Genomic DNA, 18,467 nt, shown 5'->3' with positions numbered 1-18,467 from the left:
CACTGGTTTTACATAGTTTGGACAGATCCTACTATGAAAAGGTTGTGAATGAGTGTAAAAGCTCTTGATATAATCCAATGTATTGGTAATTCAAGCAGCTCCAATCCTATCAAACGTTCGTACCAAAGAAGAAAATCACTTTTTTTTTCTTTAGATATATTTTATTAAAAAAAGGAAACCCAACAAGAACTTTTTTTACATAATGATCAAGGATTTTTATTATCTTAGTCTCTTTCATCAGTTTCATATCATTACAGAAAATGTTATAGTACAGCGTTGTTCAATGTCTCCTCATTGCTTAATAATTTCCTTAGGAGTGCTGGTCACATATATCTGTACAATATGGTTCTTATTTTTTCTGTACATTTTTTGTGAAGTTGGTTAAAAAGGCTGTCAGCACTTAAAGAAGCTGTTTCTTTTCTTTCTTTTTTCTTAAATATTTGATCAAATAAAAGATTATTTTCCCAGGCTCAGCTTGCCCCTTTGGGGGTTTCGGGGCAGAGTTTACACCCGGTCACCGTGAATATAAGGAAGCTTCAGGGTCTGGGCAGACTGGGGTGCGTCCCCCCACCTCCCCCCTCCCAACATCACCTCTTCCCTGCCCAGGCATTTGGCACTGCGCACATAAACAAGACTCACAAGATAAACAACAAGCAAAGCTCTTTGTGAAGCCATTATGATGCATACTAATGAGAGAAAAACAGAAGTGTCACCTTGATGGGCACCCAAAAGAGGAAGTGGCTTTGATGTGCCCCCTCTTCCTCTTAGCTGAGCACCATGGGAAATCTGGAGTCTTCCTCAGTGTTTTCTTCATTTTCAAAAAACAGATTATTTTTTTCCACTAAAGATGAGAAAATAATAATTTTCTTTTTTTGTCCTGGCAGGCACCTACAGCTGTCTATTAAAATGCTACTGCTATAGATAAGGTCTAGCATTGAACACACAAAGCAATTGCAATGAAAGGAACAAAGTTGCCTTAATATAATAATGATAATAAGAAGAATAATGATAATAATAATAAGAATAATCATAATAATATATTACAGAATAAATCTCTTTTTATAATTAGATTTTTTCATTAAAAGTTATATTTTCTTTGTTTGAAATACTATAATCTTTTTAAATTAATTTTTTCATATGTATCTAGGTTGTGATCAAGATGTTGACTATACCTCAACGTTATCCAAATCAATAAAAACTAGCTGTGCCGTTGCATATTACAGAATAGTCAATGATATGTGGACATGCACCGTGAACCACCCATTCCAACCCTCGCTATATGATGCCAACTCCCGGTCCCTCTTTGATGACATCATAGCCGGCCGATGACCATGACGTCAACCACCTCCCCCTTGTGCAGCTCCACGTATTGCTCTGTTTTCGGAGGTAGCATCAGGAGCCCGTTAGCACTGCGCATACTCATCAGCCTGCAGCTCACCTGGTTCCCTACAACAGCGAGGATGGGCAGACAGAGGGCACAGGAAGTCATTCATTCATCCATTCGTTTAATCTTCTTTTTATTTGGAATAAATATTAAGGTGGAAGCTGAGTAAAGGTAACACAATGGAACTGGAAACCTCAGCACACACACTTCTGCAAAAAAGAAGCAAAATCAGGCTGAGATTGTGAAAATCTGAGCGTAAAATAATAATTTGGCTGACTCCTGTGTGTTTTTTTTCTTCTTTACTCTCCCTTTTGTGCCAAGGGAAGGAAGAAATTTGAACTGTTTAGAGTCTGTTAACACATTTTTGAATGAGAACAAACTCAGTCATACAGATTTAGGGAACAACCTTTGATATAACACATTATAACATTAATCCATTGGTTAAACTTCATCTCATTTGCTGATATCAGCCAATGTACAGGTGCATTCCTACATAAAAATACACTACGGTGATGCAAATAAGGCAGTTCAATAAAATAAAATACAACCTTAAGAGTAACTAAAGTTATTAAAATACAAAATAAATGAATAATTCAGAATGAGAATTGTTAGTAAAATGTGATACAAATAAAGACTCAAAATGCTCTTAGGATAAAGGTGAGTGAGTTGCAGTTGCACAGTAACCCACACTTTGTTTTCCAGTTTTTGTGCATAACATTATCATTTAAGCATGCATGATAAGAGCCCGCATTAAAGGACAGCAGTGAAATGATACAGGGGAGGAAAAAAACACATTACAGTCCTAAATACATAAAACCCAGAGAGGGAGGGCCAACCCACCCTTAGGATACAGCACACAATAATGACTTTAGTAATTATCTCCAGTAATGAGTAAATCTAAGTGCAGAGTGAGCTGTCGTCATCATCATCATCATCATCATCACCATCATCATCATCATCATCATCGTCGTCGACTCCAGTACAGTCAAACTCAGGTGTAAGAAGGATACGCAGTTTTTCAAGGCTCGTTTGTTAGGATGTATTAAACTGTAGTCGCATAATTTTATTTTCAGTGTGCTTTTTCATCACTGGGATTTGTACTATGGATGTCAAAGACATAAAAAGAATGTTAAATTTACAAAATAAGCCACCATTCTGCTAAATACAGGAGCTTAATGCAGAGATGTGACTGTAGACATATCACATCTGATGTTTATGTACATGAAACAGTCAAAATTATTATGAATAATGAAAATAAATTAAATTACAAAAAAATGCAAAAAAAAAAAAAAAGTTCTATATTAACACAAAAGCTAAATGAAACTGTATTGCCAAAAAACCCAAAAATGTCATCAATTTCAGATTTTGTTGATTTATTTCTTATTGCAATATTGTAGCTCATTAAAACACACTTTAGGAAAAACTGACATCTTTTAAAGGAGTGTTGTAGATAGTTGTTCACTGGTTATGATTTGCTTTGATCTTACCCCATATTACAAGAAAAAAAAAACATAACGTGCTGCACACTTTTAATACCTGTCAGCCAAATATAGCGATTATGTTGCTGAGAAGACATGTCACTATTTGACCATGAAAAAGTAGGTCAAGGTGACCTGTTTTCAATAGGCTTCTGCTCCATGCCACGATGCATCCACATTATCAATTTGGTGTAGATATCTCAATGCATTCTTCAGATAATGCATCAAATGGACAGACAGACAGACAGACAGACAGACAGACAGACAGACAACAAAACGATTAAAATACCCCTCTGGCCAGAGTTAGCCAAGGGGTAAAAACTAAAACAGACATTGGAACTAATAAGAACTTCATCAGAGCTGAGCATATTCATAGCAAACCTTCCTTAAAAACAGAGTTAAATTAATGCAAAATTGAAAATGAACTGTGCTGATCCCAGTCTTGTTTATTTCTTTTTTTTTTTGGTTACCTGTGCTCTGTGCCCACGGCAGAGGCTCCTGGTGATGCCATGTCAGAATGCAGCGGTGATATTCAGGGCGAGGGTCCAACTTCACATCACAAGACAACTGACGGAAAACCACAGAGAATCAGTCCAAATGACACATGTTGGCTAGTCTGGATTACAAACAGATTTATCATTCTTAAAGATGGTTTTAACCCCATACTGTAGAATCCTGCATTATTTCAAACAATACTAATTGGTTATTTTAGAGTGCAGTCCGTTGATTTTTTTTAAATTTTATTTTATTTTTTAACGCATACTGGTTAAGTTATGGTTGCACTGACAATGGATGTGTGTTTAGTATTTATCCTACTGTATAATTCTTCCACCAAGCGTTCTGTATAGCTATGAAATTTCCTCCTACACAACAGCATAATCTGAATAAAAATACAAATATTATTGACTGGATAAATTCTGGTTAACAAAGGATATCTGGTTTACTTACAAAGCTCAGTTGTGAATATTCACTAAGCACATTGTGATGTTTGCATTGGCTATGAACAAATTATACTTAAACTGAGTAAAAGGCACCAAAATTCAATCAAATATAGCTGTTTTTTTAATACAAGATAAAAACAAAATCTAGAATGCAGTAGAAAGCTCTTAACTTTTTTTTTTTTGGCAAATGTAAAGAGTTTTTCAGGCTACTATTTGACCTGGGTTTGATGCCATCTGCTAAGGGAAATTATCTGGCTACATCCATGCTTTCAGGCCATCAGTCCTACCACTAAGTGGCAGTAATGCACTGAAGTTGACGTCTAACAGCTTTATAACAGCAAATGATGTACCTCAGTGCTCTGGATAGCACCCATGTTGGCACTGCACCAGATCTGTTACTGGATGATGCTAGTTGGGGGACACAGGCTGCATCAACTCACTGTGTATGATATTCTAATGTTTTTTTTTTTTTTTTTTTTTTTCTTGCTCGACAGTTATGAATATTCATTATTTTGGGAGCAGGCCTTCAGGTCAGTGTGGGCTGTGATGGGCTCTTCTGCCAAGTTAAGAGGAAAACATGCTGGTCATAAATATGTATCAAGCGGATGATGAAAATAGTCTTAAATCATAAGTTAAGATGCAATAGTTTGCAATCACACACTCTGAAACTTTACAGCAAACACAATTGTTACTATTTCCAAAGGTTTATAAAGACTCAATACAGAATTAAGTAGCATAAAAATATCTGGGAGTGAAAAGGAGTTACTGAATAGGATTTTGTTTTTGCATATAGGAAGAGATGTGTTCTGCAAACTAATCTTACTCCCTGTACTCTAAAGGTCGAGTAGTATTGGCGTCTGTTGTTATTATTAAAATCCATTATATGATTAAATACATTAAATAAAAATGTGCTTCTTTGATTCTCATGTAGATGCGTTTTTCTGTTTTTTGTTCCATAATCTGATGCTGCTGAACTGGGAACAACTCTAGTTTTAGTACAAATGTAAGTTTTACTATATTTTTTAATTTCATTTATTAAAATTCTCAATTCACTTTATCTAAAAATGCTGCTGGGAGCTTGTTTGACTTTTTACTTTTTTTGTGTGAAACATTTTCTTGATTATATAAAGACATTTCTGTAAAGTTTTTGAGTTAGAGTTTTTGTTTCTCATTTTGATACCAAGATTTTCATTTTTACTGCACATATACATTCTTTCTACATATTATTGTCCCCATTGTTGAACAATTATCAGAAATGATATCACCCCCCTTTCCCCTTTTGACACATAAACTGATTTCAACACTTAATCCTACTTTAGATAACATATGATCAATAACCTCCATCAGTTACCACAACTTCCAAGCCTCAAAGTAGACCGTACATTTTGCCATTAAGCAAGAAAAATCACTTTGTGAGACCACCAGCTCTTCGAGTTGTGATGAACTTTGACTTTGTGTGACTTGGTCAGAGGGTCACGATGCCCTCCTTGCCATGTTGGTCCTACCCTCGCTTTGATGATGGTGGGTCTAGGGTCCAAAATGCCCTGCATCTTCCTCAAGGCAGGGATGACAAAAAGGTTACAGGTGACAACAGCGGACACGGGGTTTCCTAGGACGATCGCACAGAGAGAGGGTGGACAGGAAGAGGGGACGAGGAAGAAACAGAGCAATATATGAGTAACATCTCTTCAGAAGCAGCTGAGTGAATCACTCTTTCTCTCAACTTCACACACTACCTGGGAGGGCAAAGATAAGTTTGCGAGCACCATCTATGTCCAGGGTGGCAAATGTTGTTGGGAGACTGGAAAAGAAGAACATATTTTATTTTTAAATCCAGAATCATCAGTGTCATATTTTAATAACATACATTTGCTTGCCTCACTGCTATAAATTGACCTCTGACATTTACTGCTTATCTTTAATCTTGACTTTCATTAATCATGTGTGATGCACCAGATTACTGTACTGTGAAAAACCTACAGAAGAATAAGGACAGGTAATTTTCTTACCCTGGTTTCATGAAAACACGACCAAAATGGATCTGAGCATGAAGATCAATATCCAGCACTTGCTTAAGGTAGTCCTAAAAAATACACGACCAAAAAAATTACAAACCCAAACACAGCACTGATTTGATTAGACATATTTTTTACAAGTACACAAGTGAAAAATAAAAAAGGTACTTTGTGAGTTCATGCTGTAACATTCTTTGTGAAAAAACAGAATATCATGAATAATACACAACAAAAACAAAATAAAGATGAAAGGTAGCTGCAACTTGTGATTTTTTTTCTTTATTATCCTGTTAACATATTCTGCCATTCCTTTTTCCACCACTAGGTGTCAGTAAAACACAATGTCACAACAGGATGTGAGCACAGGCAGTGGTTTTGACTCCCTACCTTCTCTCCCATGGACACTCCTCCTGAGGTGATGATGACATCAGCACGGCTGATGCCTTCATTCAGAGCGTTGAGAAGGTCATCGGGGCTGAGGGGGACAAACAGAGAGAGTAAATGTTAAAGAACCAAAGCAAGAAATAAATGTATAGAACACAAGTGTATGAGAACATTAAGAAAGCCTGGTACGTTGCAGAAGAAACACAGCGCAGTGATTAGCATTATAGAAACTGGAGTTCATGTTAGATATCAATATGAAGGCATACTTGTCTCCCACAATGCCTAGATTGATAGTGGGGTAGCCATGCTCCTGTATAGTTGCCAGCAGGGTGGAGCGATTGCTGTCCCTGATCTTCCCAGGATGGAGGTCGTCTTCTGGGTTAAGCAGCTAAATTTAAAAAAAAAAAAAAAAAAAAAAAGAAAGAAAGAAAGAAAGAAACTTTTAATATGCGTTATTATGTCTTAGAGGGATCAAAAACCATTATTTCCCGTAACAGCTGAAAAAAAATCAGACAAACTTTATTCACAAAACAGTCTTTTTGGGTAACGTGGATAACAAAGGGTTAAGAATGTGGCTGGCACACATTCTTGGTTTACTATCACTTTTACTGTATTCTGTCCTTTCATGGTGCCAAATGGCTTGCTTTTAAAACCTGAGATAAAATAGTAACTATCAGCTTTTTTTCCCCACTATCATAAAAAATGTAAATAATGTACACACTTCACAGTGACTGCAAGTAAAGAGGTTTTACATTAATATCACCCACAAAACCTAAACAATTCACTACTGTAAAATTTTGCAGGTCTTGTCAAGGTCATGTTTTGATACTGTTTATTGAGGGAAAAAAAAAAAAATCACAGAAACTTACCAAGGATTACAATTTTTTAAGGAAAGGAACACTTACACCATAAATGAAAATACATCTAATATTGCAGGACTGACTTGAGCTATTTCAGATAGCATACAGAAAATGCAGAAAGTCCAATTAATTTTAATGCAGGTAGTCAAAGTCAGATGAAAAAAGACTAATCCACTCCACTATTTCATCAGACTCATTTAAAGGAGGGGAGATGAGGACATTATGCCGCTCTTTAGACTTGAATTGTGGCTATAGTGTGGGTGACTTGTGGCTGATTTATACACTTTACGTATGTCTATAAGGATGAGAATAAGGGTTATGGTTATTTAGTGTTTGCTGCGGAACTAAATAATGCAAAAATATCACATCTTTCACACATAAAATGCATAAATATGACATCTGTGTTGAAAAGAAACCACCTGGTCAGTGATAAGCACATTCTTTACAGCTGAAAGCGCCTGTGAAACAGCTGAGCGCACATTCAGCTCTGAATGATGCTCTGGTGTTTGCGAACAGTGTAAACAATGTTGATTGTGCATAAACATGAACAAGGTATGCTGTCACAAAAGATGGCACACTGTGCAGCTGAGACTGAACCCTTTGGACAAATACAAAACACAGAAGGTGCACATGTATCACTTTGTTTCAAAAATAGTATTATAGCACAAAAACATGTCTTTTTTTTTTTTTTTTCCCATAAATCCGTACCTCATTTCCTGTGGACATTACAGCCACCACGGGGAATTTCTGAACCTCCACCTCCGTGACTCCGACTGTGGCCAGGAGACCAATTTCAGAGGGGCCCATGTGGGTGCCCTTTGCCAACACACACTCGGTGCGCTTAATGTCATGCCCGATAGGCCTAGAGCGGGACAGAGGACATGAGTTACACACAGGGAGAGACAGGAGGTGAGAAAGAATAATTCATGAAGATTTATGCTAGCCTAAATACACAAGCAGACTATTTCTACAACAGAAAAATGAATGTGAGGTTACTTTCTGCATGATACAGTGTAACATATTAACACACTAACCTGATGTCCTGCCCTGGACGAGCCTGTACTAGGATTCGTACCTCCAGCTCCTCTGTTCCCTGAAACACAAACCACCAATGAGATTCAACACAGTGATAAGCACTACTAGGAAAAGTTTTAGTATATCTGTGTGTGGCGTTAAAGTATGGAATAGATTAAAGGAGGAGCACAAGGAATGTTCAAAAACACTTATAAGAACATGTTTTTTCACAAAATATAGGGATGAGGGTTATTAATTGTCACCATATGTTCACTGTTGTTTATGTATATATTTCTTTCTTTGAGTTAGTTATTATTTATTTATTTATTTATTCACCAACACAACTAAAAAACGCATTGGTGGAAGATTATATGCGTATTTGTATGCGTGTATGTGTACTTGTATGCTGTGTGTATATGTATAAACATATGTATGTGTATATGGATGAATGAGTGTGTGTGTGAATAAATATATAAATATAAAAGAGTAATGTAAAAGGAAGAGGGACATATATATTATTAATAATATTTAAGGGAGACGGCGTGGGATTAAATAAGTTGCACTTCTTCCCACCCCTTTTCAGGCATGTAAATGGAACTATTGCGCTGTTCTTCCATCTAACATTGTTATGATTGTTGATATTTGTATTATTATGTATGTTTTGCTTGCTTGCATATATGTTACATTTCATTGCATGTTTGGAATAAATCACAAAATCACAAACTAAGTTTCCCACAATGCCGGAGTTTCTACATAACAGCTCTCAGCCTTCTGTGATTACATCTAGAATGAAAAAAACCCAAAACAAAACATGTTACTATAACTTATTCAGGCTTTGTTGAGTTTTATTGTCTTCTCAAACTTCATTTTTCATAGTTTTTTTCATCTGGGTGACATTTAAAAAATAATGTTTTTTTTTTTTTTTCAGGATAAAATCTAGTTTTTTTGGTGTGGTTGTGTGACTTTGTGGCTTGAATTTGTAGCATATTTTGTGTGAATATGCCAACACTATATCACAAAAAAAAGAGGATAGTCCTACTTTTACTCTAGCCCAGTCATTTTTTTAGGACAGATACAATCCACAGGTGAGACATAGCATTTTTTTTTTTACTTGAATGCAAAATAAAATAAACATTTTAAGCATTTCATAGAAGAAGCACAAGTTTTCACAGCACTGGATATTTGGATATTTCAGATAATTGTACTTAATTTGTACTATATCCTATGTTGTATTCATTGATATATTGCATTGTTTGTATTTATATATGAGATTGGTCCTTGCACTGAAACAAATTTCTCCTTAGGGACACAAATAAAGAAAACATAGAACCTTGAATGTTCAAAACATTGAACTTTGTATGAAAATGTACTGTATTTTTGTTTGTCTTGATGATATGAAGAAAAAACAGTCTTACTAAACCATAAATGCACTTAATTTTCTCATTTATAAAGTTGGATTTCAATAACACATAGCTAAAAAATAGATTTGTGGTAAGTTGTGGTTTACCTTTTGAAGATAACTTCATAAAATGATCTGGAAATGGTAGTAAAAATGGTCAGGAACATTCATCCACTACTTCACCCACAATTTATAGATAAACCCCATTATGAATTGGGTTTATGGGTTAAAAGAAAAGTTCGTCAAACACTGGTGTAGACTATTTATTCTTGAATATCTTCTGGTTGTGTTGATAACCCAGTTTTGGCTCTGACATCCCTGTGTGTGTGTTTTCATAAAGGACTAGAGGTCAGTCTTACGTCTTCAGATTCACGGAGCAGTTCGGTGTCTTCCACTTGGACTACAGCGTCGGCTCCACAGGGGATGGGAGCACCCGTCGTCACCCTCATCACCTGGCCAGGCATGACTGTGTGGGTAGGCTGTACAGAGGCAAAATATGGAAAAAAAAAAAAAACAAATTATGAACTTCACCTTTACTCCCTTTAAATTTTTTCTCACGTTTTGTTAATGAGTTTCCTTCAAACTTACAAACCAGTGCAATATACAGGGTGTCCCATAAGTCTCCATACACAGGAGACATAATACATATGGTTCTAACATGTATTTCTTTATATTTCTTCTTTATAGTTCTTCAGCAGTGGAGGACACGCATTGAAATGTGTTCCCGACAAAATGGCAGTCATATAGAGCATATTATATAAATAAAATGGTTTATGTCAAGAAACGTTTATTTTTCCTATGTATGGAGACTTATGGGACACCCTGTATAAAATAGGAATGGTGCACTTTTTTTTTTATTTTTTTTTTTACTCCCTCTAAATTTATCAATATCTCTATTAGTGGTTTATTTTAGTTGAGAATGACATGGTAGAGAAAGAAATGAGATCCTTTACATTAAAGTGCTTGTAATTGTTGCCATATATCATGTTTTTATAGTCATGTTACTTCTACATTAACGTGTATGTCATATTTTACTGTCTCTGTTCAAGGCTGAGGTCCTTTGAACGACTTTATATACTGTTATACTGTACAGAAATGCATCATATTCCATAAAATCATCATGTTCGTGGTGTTGTCATGTGAACCAATTACCTCTAAAAAGTCAACTCATCGTGATCTTAGAGAAAAGAAAGCCTGTTTTAACCTTTATGATAACTGTCAAATGAATTCAAGAGTGTTTCCAAAGTGAAGTGTTTACTTTGCTTTGGAAATTCTATTCATAATTAACATATTTGAGGATATATGGTTTTTGATGGACAGGAAGAAGTGAAAAATTATAATCTGAAAAGTAATACCTAAAACTGTTAGAAAAATGAAGTAAATAGTATCATATATGTACATCTTCTACATTGCAGTGAGGTAGAAATGTAAAGTTAGATAAAATGCAAGTATGCGTAAAGTACAAGAACAGTACTTTTTTGTGGCTGCCTTTTTAAGTTGTGGGTTGTTTTTTTTTTTTTTTCCACTTTTTTCTTGTTTGTAAATGACTGAAAATATGAGAAAACCAATAAAAACTTAAATAACAAAAAAAGAACAGTTTTTTTTTTATATTACACAGGGATGGATATTCTATTCTATTCTATTCTATTCTATTCTATTCTATTCTATTCTATTCTATTCTATTCTAGATTACACTGTAAAAGTATTTTGCTGTATCCTATCACTAGAAAAGTGATATTATAGATTCTATACTCCTTAAACAGCTTACAAAGTTTCCTAAATCTCACTATACTGACACTCAAATAGACCAAGTAAAAACATATTTAAACTAAAAATATTTACAGCCTTGACAGAGAGTATGAAAGCAGGCATCGAGTAAATGTTTGAACTGATTTTGCTCGAGACGGTTGTGGTGGTCGATAAAACTTCGTAACAAACTCCTGCCTCTGAGGTCTAATCTGTTTTAAAGTCTGGTTGTACTTTAACTTTGCAGCCCTGTTTTGGTGAGAAGGAGTGTTCATCACTTGCTAAGGGAACACACTGGTGTGCAATTACAGCTGGTCAAGGCGTGAGGTGAAGGACAAAAGTGAAGCACTTTATTTTCATGCATAGGTTGTGTGGGGGTGTTTGTATTTGGTTGACTGTGTGTGTGTGTGTCACTGTGGAAATGCATGTGTGTTTGAGTGTCAATGTGGGCGCAGACCTGCTCTCCAGCTTGGGACTCTCCAATGATGAAGCGGTCACCTGGGCCGTCGGCCGCTGAAATAAAAAGAGAAAAAAAGAAAGATTTAATAGCATTACACATGTGTGCAGATGAAAACGTGTGTGTAGGAGTGTGTTATTTAGTTGAGTCATTTTGCTTCAGTGGGTTACAGAATGAAAAAAACAGGAAGAGGTAGAGAAACGATGACGTTCGACGTTCTTTAATTAAACAGCTCAGAAACAGAGATGAAGGGTTTTGTCAATACTAGATGGTTTCACAGATTAAATCATCAATCAGTGAGACTGTTTTCAACCATGAAGCATTGTTAAATCACATTCTAAGGACACTCGAATTATCCTGTTCTAACAAATCTTGAATTGTTTTCACATGTTGGCCCACATGCACTTGTCCTGTGTTTTATTTTTATTTATTTTTAAAATCTTTTTCTGTTTTTATATAGCAGCATAGTCCTGGAGGAAATGACAAAAAAGCACTTGACTTGACTGAACTAGGTGTAAAGAGACCCTTCATTTAAGCACTGCTACAGCAAAATGTCTAAATGGGCCAATTGTTCTGCACTTTTACAGCTTGAAAAAAAAGGAAGTCTCAGAAACATTATTCAAACTCTAATTTATCCTTTAACATAAAAAATGCCCATATACAAGTGTGTTGGCAAATGTATTTTAAGTTGAAGGATTAAAATCTCCTCTAACGGCTGATTTTTTTGTTGAAAACCCCTTGAAAATGTCCTTTATTTGACAAAACATTGGCCAACAACAATAAACAGTCATCTAACAGGCTTTGCATATGAAAGAACCTGCAAAAAGCAATACGTAATCATAGTCTTATCCACACCGTGCATTAAAATGTCTGCAAACAGGCAACAGCGTTACTGTATGCCTCAGCAGGATTTCAGGCCCTGAAGACAGATGCATAAATCCAGAGAGGCCGCTGGTGTTCTGCTCCTCCTACTCCATCAGTAAGAGCCAACAGCAGATGCTACAAGATTTTTCAAGCTGCCTGAAGCCAACAAGCTGCCATCCTGCTCTTCAGGTTAACAGGGTACTCGCTGCTCTCCAGGAACCCAATCACCGATGTCCTGATTGAGGAAAATGTCTAACTTTGGCTGTACATGGTGAAGAAAACCACTTTAGGAGGCTTGGAAAACTAACTAAAGAGCTGTTTCTTCCACAGTAAAAATGGAGAACACAAAGAAGTTTTAGAGGTCTCTTCTGACACCTCAATCTTCTGCCAGTTCGACCCTGGCATAAGGAGCTCTTCCATGGATCCTAAGGCAGTTCTCCACTGCCCCAGTGTCCCATTCATGTCTAAATAGGACAGTCAGGTCATTTGAGTACAAAGAAAGACACACTGGCCTGGTTAACAACTTCCTCGAAAAAATTACACCAGCGATTCAGCAGTGAAGTAAAGAAAAAAGAAAGAAAGAAAAAAAAAAAACAAAAAAAACTCACAGACTTCACAGGTCTACAAGGGCCATTCTATGAAACTGCTGCAATCTGCCACCCCACAACCAAAAAACACATTTAAAAACCATATAATGGAGCAATTGTTAGAAGTTTGCTAAAATTTATTGTCTTTTGAAAACCAACAATAACATTTTACTTAGCAGTATAACATTAATACATGATCCTTTTTCCACCGGTTTGCTTTTGTCATGGCTGCTTCATAGCAACAATTTGTAGACGATGTTGCATCAGTCTTAAACATGTTTGTCGTGTGGTTAAGTAGCACAGCTTTGGACAGTTTTACACAAATAAAAATGCACTTTTCTGCAATAACATGCAAAAGACTGAATAAGGAAGTAGGCATTTGTTTATGATGGTCCTTAAAATGACTTCAGACACACACATATGTGCACATTCTGTACACAAACGCAGCACTGAAATAAACTGCTTCTGTAGAAAGAACATTTTCACTGTTCAAATGCTTTTTTAAATAGGATTTAGTTGTACGACAGCAGTTTACACTAATTTAGTAGAATGAACTATTAACCCTTCAAAGACCAAACCAAAAGCATCTACAGATCTAAGAGGTTTAATAACTTTTGAACCCCAAATCCTATTAATACATTGAAATAATTCAGGTAAAATGCAGTTTCTCAGCTTTTCATCGTCATCAGATATGATCCATTTAGAAGTTCAGAGGCTCTGTAGTGAAAGGGAAAACTCTGTCATCTTCTGCAACATTGATTCATCAATAAAACCTGTATAGTTTGATGAATGACAGTGATTATAGGCGCTTATTTTAAGTTCAGTTAATATAGATTTTGCTGAAAAACTTGTTTTTTCTTCAGTTTTCTCTGTTTTGATGCAATAACCTTTGAATTTACTCTGAGCATTTATGAATATCTACATCATCAGTAAATGAAACATTGGAAAATAGCTGATTTTCACTGAAAAATGCAAAATGCAGAGGATAATATTATGATAATTAATGATGAATCACCTAGGAAAAGTTACAAACAGAATGAAAATTTCATTTGGAAGTCACCATAAGGGTAGCTGTAGTACTTTAAGAGTTAACAAAAGGCAAAGGAAACAATACATTTATGGTATAACCATGATTGAAGATATATTTCCATTTTTTAAGGTTTAATAACTTTTGAACCACAAATCCTATTAATACACTGAAATAATTCAGGTAAAATGCAGTTTCTCAGCTTTTCCTCATCATCAGATATGATCCATTTGGAAGTTCAGAGGCACCGTAATGAAAGGGAAAACTTTGTCATCTTCTGCAACACTGATCCTTCAATAAAATCCGTATAGTTTGATGAATGACAGTGATAATAGATGCTTATTTTTAGTTCAGTTAATATAGATTTTGCTGAAAAACTTGTTTTTTCTTAAGCTTTCTTTATTTTGATGTAATAACCTTTGAATTTACTCTGAGCACTTATGAATGTTAAATGAAACATAGGAAAATAGCCGATTTTCATTGAAAAAAGCAAAACGCAGAGAATAATATTATGATAAATAATGATAAATCAGCTGTGAAAAGTTACAAATAGAACGAAAATTTCATTTGGAAGTCACCATAAAAATAGCTGTTGTACTTTAAGAGTTAACAAAAGGCAAAGGGAACAATTAATTTAGGGTATAATCATGATTTACGATATATTTACATTTTTTTCTCCATTTAACCTTAACTGGATAGCTTAGGCCATTCATACAGGTTTATCATGCACAGTAGTTTTACCTAAAATACTTTATTCAAGGTTTTGATGTTAGTGTCAGTGTTTAAAGTGATGTTCCTTTGTCACATCTTTTCTAAATACATCTGTAAAACCAAACCCTCAGCATTACAGAGATCATAGTCCGGCACTAACAAGTAGAGAAAGAGGAAGACAAAGAAAAAGAGACATATTTTACATCATGTGCCATAATTCACGGTACTTACCTCTCACAGCATAACCATCCTTGACAGAAGCAGGGAAGGGTGGCAGGTTGTCTTTGGCATAAACGTCCTGAGCGAGGACTCGACCCATCCCATCTGTAAGAAAAGAAGATGAAGAAGAAAAAGAACATGGGTATGAGAGCGACAGCTGGACAGAGAAAGAGAGACAGAGGCAGAGAGAGACAGTGCATCTGGACGCGATAGAGATACAGAGAGACATATGCGCCGGAGGTGTGTACGTGTGTGTGTGTGTTTTCCACAGGGACAGAGTGTGACACCATGCATCAGGATCTTTCTGCATGAGTCACCACCTGACCAACACACACGGACACACACTGTCTCCATGTCTGATTCAGATTTACTGATTCATGTAAAGTAACGTTGGCAGAGGCTGCTTTCAGGTGAGTTAATGAACGTTTTTAAGCACTGTTACTACACACTACGACAAAAAAAAGAAGAAAAAATGATCATAAACAAGGCTAGACATCACTCTTCCATGCTTCTTGAAGTACTTTCTTATTAAACATAGACATTTTTTTTTGCACCACACTTCACATTCACTACTGCACTTTATAGTATTTTTATAGTCTACAGTCTATAGTTCTACTTTTATACGACTATTTATCTATCTAAATTTTATAATACATATTTTGAAATTCTGGGTCAATACACCTCAACAAAATTTCATTCTGTGTACACTTGTTATATTGTGAATGGCAATAAAGTCTAAGTCTGTTATTGTTAATAATGAAACAAATAACCTACGATAGGTGTGAAAACAAAAACGAGAGTTTTCTAAAAAATTAAGTAACAGGAACTATATTGTGCATTTACTAAAATAATTTACTAAAATTATTAGATAGATAGATAGATAGATAGAACGATCGATAGAACGATCGATAGAACGATCGATAGAACGATAGAACGATAGAATGATAGAACGATAGATAGATAGATAGATAGATAGATAGATAGATAGATAGATAGATAGATAGATAGATAGATAGATAGATAGATAGATAGATTGAACGATCGGTAGAATGATAGAACGATAGATAGAACGATAGAACGATAGAACAATAGATAGATAGATAGATAGATAGATAGATAGATAGATAGATAGATAGATAGATAGATAGATAGAACGATGGAATGAACAATAGATAGAATGATAGAACGATAGAACGATAGAACGATAGATAGATAGATAGATAGATAGATAGATAGATAGATAGATAGATAGATAGATAGATAAGCTTTATTTCATACTCATGGTTCACATTAAAAAGCAAACAGATAAATACAAACACAATTAAAAAACAAAAAAAAAAAACAAAAAAAAAACTATACTTTCAAGAGGCAGTCATACCAGTGAGAAAATGTGAGAGAAAATGTCTTTAAATTTAATCTTATTTCAATAAATAAAATCCAGTGATAAAATTTACTCTTTGACTACAATGACAACAAGAAAGCTCTTCATGCGCTACTGGAAAACAAAAATAGGATAGGCAGTAGGGAATTTCTCCACCTAGTCAGGAATTTTAGTAATGGGAAAAAAAAACAAAGAAAAAAAAAATTCTCCAATCTTGAGTCAACACATTTTTACCGTGTATTCACAAGCTGAAGGCAACATTTACTACATTGATCACATTTACTCACAGATATGTGAATGGAGCCTAATGAAGAATAAAAGGACAGAACTCATGAGCTTGGTTTCAAATTGGTGTAGGAACCAAAAATAATAACCATCATGTTTGCGTTGAAGGCCCTTGTTACCTGGTTTCCATTTCATATCTGGATAAAATCATTTGACAGCTCATCACTCATCACCCCAACTAAAAGAATGGATTTTGAGCGACATTCTGCAACACATCCATTCATCTACTTTTAACTTTTAACACAGACTCACCATTGAGTTCTCCAATATGAGCTCTAGTGGAAATTCCAGCTTTCAGGTTTGCAGTTTTTTTCTTTCAGGTGTTGAAAAAATTGTGATCTTAGAGTTTAAATAACTAAAATACTGGTGTGATATGCTGCTGATTTTCTACGCATACCTCAAATTCCTGACGTGAAGCAGAATTTCTAATTTCAGTTTTGGAACCTGCGTATCAATTCAGACATGTTTCTCCCAGAACCAAAACCAGCTATTATCTAATTTTTCTGTGATAAATAATAAATAATTAATAATTTTTTAAATAAATAATACTTTTTTTTAGTTATTTATAAGTAATTTTTAGGGGGGGTGTTATTGTTATTTTTTTTATATCGGTATTTTATTATTTTTATTATTTTATCAGTAACTTATACTATTTTTACTAAATGCTGCTGACAGTCGCGGACCTGAGTACAATATTTTGTTTCTGTGTATTTTTATATGCTGAAATGACAAATAAACTTGAATCTGAATCTTATACATATTGTTTACAGTTGTTCATTGCACATGGCTGTTGATCGGTCCTAAATAAAACCATTTTTACAATTGTACAATGAACAAATTCTACATTTGTGACAAAACAAATACTCCATTTTACAAAAAGACTAAAACTACAAAACAAAAAAGAAGCACTTTCCTAAAAATATGAATTAAATATAACAAAGTCACTTTAAAAATCCCCTCCACACTTTGAAACAAAAAGTAATAATGAAATAAAAATAAACCACTGATAACCTTGCCTAGGAAACATAAGTGGAGAAAGACCACAAACTGTACAAGAAACTGAACAGAGACAATAGCAGAGAGCATGAGAAGAAAATAAAGAATGAAGATGACAGAGAGAGAGAGAGAGAGAGAGAGAGAGAGAGAGAGTGGGAGGAGGAGAAAAATCCTGGTACTAAAATACCACTGTGTGTCTATATATAGCATTTCTAAGAGTCTTTATGCTATGATTATGTAGGCGTTAATATGAAGATCTAAGCTTTGATATCAGAGTTGAAGAAAAGAAAATTATGCATATACACACACAAACACCCACATACATGCAAACACACTTCAGCTTATGAGATGACAGTCGCACTGAGCCGCGGTAAATAATGCATCTAGAGGAAGAAAGTGCGCTTATGTCCGATTTTTACATCTATTTTAAGTTAGCGGCGTTTCATCTTAGATATTCCGATGCATTTCCAAGACTCCTACTCCTTTAAGCTGCCATTTAAAACAGCCTGTTAAACCGTGCGCTGGAGAATAAAAATAGAAGAAAGGTGATGTCTTATCGCTGAAGCAAAGCGTGTGCTTCATCAAAACATAAGTTACAGTATGTTCAGGTTGTTAAAGGGGTTATAGAACGATCACTAAGGCGAGCGGGCGTGATGTTGTTATTTTTATGAATAATGTGATACAGAAAGCGATTGATTATTTGAGAGAGATGTAACAGA

At 35.1% G+C, this 18,467-nt stretch overlaps 1 protein-coding gene across 10 annotated transcripts in view; it reads right to left on the bottom strand.

Moving 5' to 3' along the window:
* Positions 1 to 200: 200 nt before the first annotated feature.
* The window catches only part of gphnb (gephyrin b), a 185,951-nt gene continuing 167,684 nt past the window's right edge, over positions 201 to 18,467 (bottom strand). For 6 of the 10 annotated variants that reach the window (XM_030128394.1, XM_030128398.1, XM_030128397.1 and 3 more), the window contains 12 exons: positions 15,099 to 15,191; positions 11,679 to 11,734; positions 9,835 to 9,954; positions 8,097 to 8,155; positions 7,771 to 7,924; positions 6,469 to 6,590; positions 6,206 to 6,293; positions 5,813 to 5,886; positions 5,537 to 5,604; positions 5,213 to 5,412; positions 3,333 to 3,429; positions 201 to 1,446 (listed from right to left, as the gene is read on the bottom strand). In XM_030128394.1, the coding sequence (XP_029984254.1) occupies positions 1,313 to 1,446; positions 3,333 to 3,429; positions 5,213 to 5,412; positions 5,537 to 5,604; positions 5,813 to 5,886; positions 6,206 to 6,293; positions 6,469 to 6,590; positions 7,771 to 7,924; positions 8,097 to 8,155; positions 9,835 to 9,954; positions 11,679 to 11,734; positions 15,099 to 15,191 (1,265 nt within the window). In that variant the 3' untranslated portion in view covers positions 201 to 1,312. The remainder of the gene's footprint in view (positions 1,447 to 3,332; positions 3,430 to 5,212; positions 5,413 to 5,536; positions 5,605 to 5,812; positions 5,887 to 6,205; positions 6,294 to 6,468; positions 6,591 to 7,770; positions 7,925 to 8,096; positions 8,156 to 9,834; positions 9,955 to 11,678; positions 11,735 to 15,098; positions 15,192 to 18,467) is intronic. The other 4 variants (XM_030128405.1, XM_030128395.1, XM_030128399.1 and 1 more) reach the window with 4 other exon arrangements.

Source organism: Sphaeramia orbicularis, chromosome 24 (assembly GCF_902148855.1).
Source record: "Sphaeramia orbicularis chromosome 24, fSphaOr1.1, whole genome shotgun sequence".
Classification (NCBI taxonomy): domain Eukaryota; kingdom Metazoa; phylum Chordata; class Actinopteri; order Kurtiformes; family Apogonidae; genus Sphaeramia; species Sphaeramia orbicularis.
Note: the sequence above shows the minus strand (reverse complement) of the source record. Positions and strands in the feature narration are given on the sequence as shown.